The following is a 4058-nucleotide window of genomic DNA, read 5'->3' as shown; positions in this document are numbered from 1 at the left end:
TATGCATAGTTCTTATTAGGTACTCAATATTTTATATTATGTGCTTCTGTTTTCTCTTCACCAGAGCTGTTCAGCTCCTCTCCTGGAGGGCCCGTGTCTAGCACAGTTTGGTAATTTCCCTACTTAAACACCCCCACTAAACCTGGAAATGAACATATGAGCTGAATGAGCCTGTCAGTACCAGATTTGATGACCCCTGCTGTACACCCTAAGTATCACTTGTGATGCAATACTTTAAATAACCCTTCTAGCTTTAGAAATGACAATGATTTTAGGAACTGTTGTTTGACTTCTACCTAGAAATTAGTGATGTTTTACACTTAAGAGGATGCTCATAACTTTTTGTTTATTTTGCTTAATCTATTAATGTATTCATTTAAATTTATCAGTATGTATATAAAATTAGTTGCTAGATGAATAGCGTTGGAGTGTCAGTGTATATATAAGTACACAAAAGTGTTGTTTTACTTATTTTATTTTTTTTTGTCAGCACTTCAGGATAAATAACAATCTCAAAAAATCAGTCTTCCACATCACTAACATGGGTCATGAAGAAAAATAATTTGTTGCAAATCCATCAGTCTTTCCAGTAACACAGACATCGGGAAAATCCTTCTAACTGAAACACAAATGCATCACTGGAGATCAGATTATTGCTGAACATCTGTATCCAGTGTAGGTGCCTGTGCTTCACTAACTGCCCCTGTAGGTGCTGTAGGAGAATCTGCTGAGGAGTAGAGGCAGGTGAAACATCTGATCCTGGTCTGTTATGGTGAAGACAATCTAAGTGAAGAAAAACATTTTCAGCAGGCCACCACAATATAGCAACATATCACAGTATTGACATAGCAATGCTGTAGCATGCAGTTGTTCTATTTCAGTAATCCTTCACTCACCTCAACATATGGGTAAAAACAGGTCTGGCCCAAATTTTCCCAGTACTGGCCGGTCTCAAAGCGTATTTTGTACATGCCTGCAGTGAAAGCTTCTCTGGTAATTAGATCCAAACAGCGGCCATCCTTATCTGTGGTTCTGGAAGGAAATCCATAAAGACACTGTGCTTCTACTACTTTATTTATTAATTTAATTGTAACCAATGGCCACACATACACTGTATGTACAAAAACTATCCAGACACCTCTTCTAATTAGTGAAATCAATTGTGGTAAAGTGGACACACATAAGCCTAAGATCACCATCCCTAATGCCAAGTGTGGAATAGAGAGGTAAAAACAATTTTTGGGATGAGTTGGAGTGGAATTTGTGATTCAGAGCTAATGATCCAACATCAGTACCTGACCTCACTAATGCCCTTTTGGCTGAATGCAGTCCCATCCTTACAGCTATGTTCCAACATATAGTAAAGCCTTCACAGTAGAGCGGAGGCTGTTACTGCAGCAAAGGGGGACATACTCCTTAATACTCCTTAATACCAAACTATTAATTCTCTTGATTTCAGAGGAAATGAAGAATGAACAGATGTTTACAAACCTTTGGACATACAGGGTAGACATGCACAAATTACTATGGAAGAATAGGTTCTCAAGGCAGTAGCAACATAACGACAACAACAACTGATAGGCATGTACCCTATAGTTAAGAGGTTCCAGAGGGCCATGTGGGGGTCCAGGCGGTGCAGACTGAGAGCCATGCGGGCTCCAGGAACCCCATCTGCAGTGTTTAGCACATGGGTAGTGAGAGGACTGACTGTCTTAGACGTCATACCAGATCTGTTTAGAGAGAGATTCAGATAAGAACTATTCATTAAAGCTTGGCAGCACAGTAAACATAATTACTGTTTTATTAGCTGTATTTACTTTAATATCTGCTCTGCAGCAGTTTTAGTTTCAGAGCCCTGTCCATCATTTTTAAGATGTTAGAGGTAGCTTATCAAACATGTACATATAGCTACAAGGTTTTTTGTAATTTATTTTTAACAGTACTGTCCACGGTGCTGAACCTCTAAAAATAGAGTAGCCTATACAAAAGTATTAGCCTGAAACAACAACTGAGTATACCCAGTTTTTCTCTTCAGTACCTGACCTATAAGTAGACTAAAATATAAATGGAATCAAGAATAAGAGTAAAATGAAAATTATAATACCTTTTCTGTGTGGATATACGCTGTGTTGTCAAAGCTGATGTTGCCTGCTTGTCCACTCACTGTGAAATGAGGTAGATTCAGACTGAACTGTCCTGCCTGATGATGTAGCATGGCAGTATGATGAGTTAATCAATAACATCAACCCCATGGTTTAATCTTTAAACAACAAAGAGGGTTGGTTCCACATTTCACTGCAAATTATCACCAAAAAAGAGACTTCTGATTTGGTTTAAAATCATAGGTAACAGTTTAACCTGTTTAGCACAACTCAGATAGTGTGCATGTTGTACTTTGACCCCATGTGACGTTGTTGAAGGGTCAAAAACGCGCAGCAAGAGCTTACTCTGGGGTCAAGCAGTGTTGATATTGACGTAAACTGTTCCCTGTGTCTTTCTGAACATAGTGGCGTGTGTGCTAGAACTTCATTGTACTAACAAAATATAGTAGTATGATTGTATATTGTACAGTATATCATAGTACACTGCCACACGCTGTGGTTACAATATGCTTTGTAATGTATTACAAACACACTGCTGAACCTGGACAGGGATTAAACATAGTTTTGGACTACATGCATAATTAAATGGTTAAAATGTAAACAAAGTCATTCAGAGTGGTTTGATGTGAAATGCTCCATACTAGAGAAAGACTCAGGATTGTTCTCAGAGGTGGTGATAGGAACCTGGTGTCTAGAGTTCAATGCCTCTAAAAGCTCCCTTACTGAAAGTATTTGGCCTAAAATATATCTTAAAAGCCATTCATGGCAAAGGGGTACATGTATGGCATTGTGAGGCTAAATGGAGGGTAAAAAAGGTATTTTTCCAGGTTTACCACTATCTTACTATCATTAACAACACACACGAAATATCAGAACACACTTTTAGGTTCACTTGTGGTTTTGAATAAAAAATGAAATAGCATTTTTTGTGTTGTACACATTGCAACCCCTGGTTCCTATCACAACCACTGTACAGTAATGTAAGTTGGAAAGTTTCTCTATAATGAATCATTTTTACCTCAAACCACTCTGAATGACTTTGTTTACATCTCACTAATCAAATTATACAGAAAACATTTTTAAACTTGCAAACTTAGAGTTGGATGAGGGTTATCCCACTCTACTCACACTAGATCCATGTGTAATCCAAGTGAAGGTGCTTTTATTTGTCATCATAGTTTACATTTAGATTTGAAATATACAAGCACAGAAAACGAACAAAACACAGTGAAAGAAAAAAACAAAACAAAAATGGAAGCAACAATGAAAATACTGACATCAATGAATTTCACAATAACAATACGTCATAGAATCACCACACTTTAAAACACTATATGAAGGACTCTTAGCAGGTTTCTCTCGTGTAATTTCTTCATGAGCTCCAAATGCTAGAACCAACAGCTAAAAGGCAGTGACAAGATTTAAAGGGGAATGGCACCAGATGTAAAAAAATTCAGCCTAATTCAATCCTAAATAGATAACCAAAGTCATTCATAGTGGTTTGATGTGAAACGTTCCATTCTAGAGAAAGTACAGAGTCAGATTTGTTCACAGTGGTGGTGATAGGAACAAGACATCTGAAGAGTTAAATGCCTTTAAAATAGACAACTATTTAAAAAAAACCTTTACGGATACGCTGCTTGCTGCTTAAGACATTGTTTTACGATAGTTTTGGGAAGCTTTTGGCATAACATATCCATTCATGGCAGAGAGGTTCCTGCAGAGTGTTGTAATGAAAAGTAGCACCAAAAGCTCAGAGGACATGTGTAGGATCACTGTTGGTTATGGATGTAAATAAATTGGCTATATTTGTGCTGTGAACACTGTGACTCCTGGTTCGCATCACCAATGTAAAGAAATCTAAATCAGTAAGATTCTCTACAATGAACTGATTCACATCAGTTCACTTTGCATGACTTTGTTGACATCTCAACTTTGGAATTATGTAGAAATTTG

At 37.4% G+C, this 4058-nt stretch overlaps 1 protein-coding gene across 1 annotated transcript; it reads right to left on the bottom strand.

Moving 5' to 3' along the window:
- Window positions 1-457: 457 nt before the first annotated feature.
- Window positions 458-2378, bottom strand: urahb (urate (5-hydroxyiso-) hydrolase b). The gene is made up of 4 exons (XM_036576224.1): window positions 2105-2378; window positions 1590-1730; window positions 897-1032; window positions 458-783 (listed from the first exon to the last, which is right to left on the bottom strand). Exons 2-4 carry the CDS (start codon window positions 1721-1723, stop codon window positions 694-696), a joined length of 360 nt encoding a protein of 119 aa, XP_036432117.1. The 5' UTR covers window positions 1724-1730; window positions 2105-2378; the 3' UTR covers window positions 458-693.
- Between the last annotated feature and the right edge of the window lie 1680 nt (window positions 2379-4058).

The sequence above is a fragment of the Colossoma macropomum genome, unplaced genomic scaffold (assembly GCF_904425465.1).
Source record: "Colossoma macropomum unplaced genomic scaffold, Colossoma_macropomum, whole genome shotgun sequence".
In the NCBI taxonomy this organism is placed as follows: domain Eukaryota; kingdom Metazoa; phylum Chordata; class Actinopteri; order Characiformes; family Serrasalmidae; genus Colossoma; species Colossoma macropomum.
The sequence above is the reverse complement of the archived record's forward strand: the minus strand, read 5'-3'. Positions and strand labels throughout refer to the sequence as shown.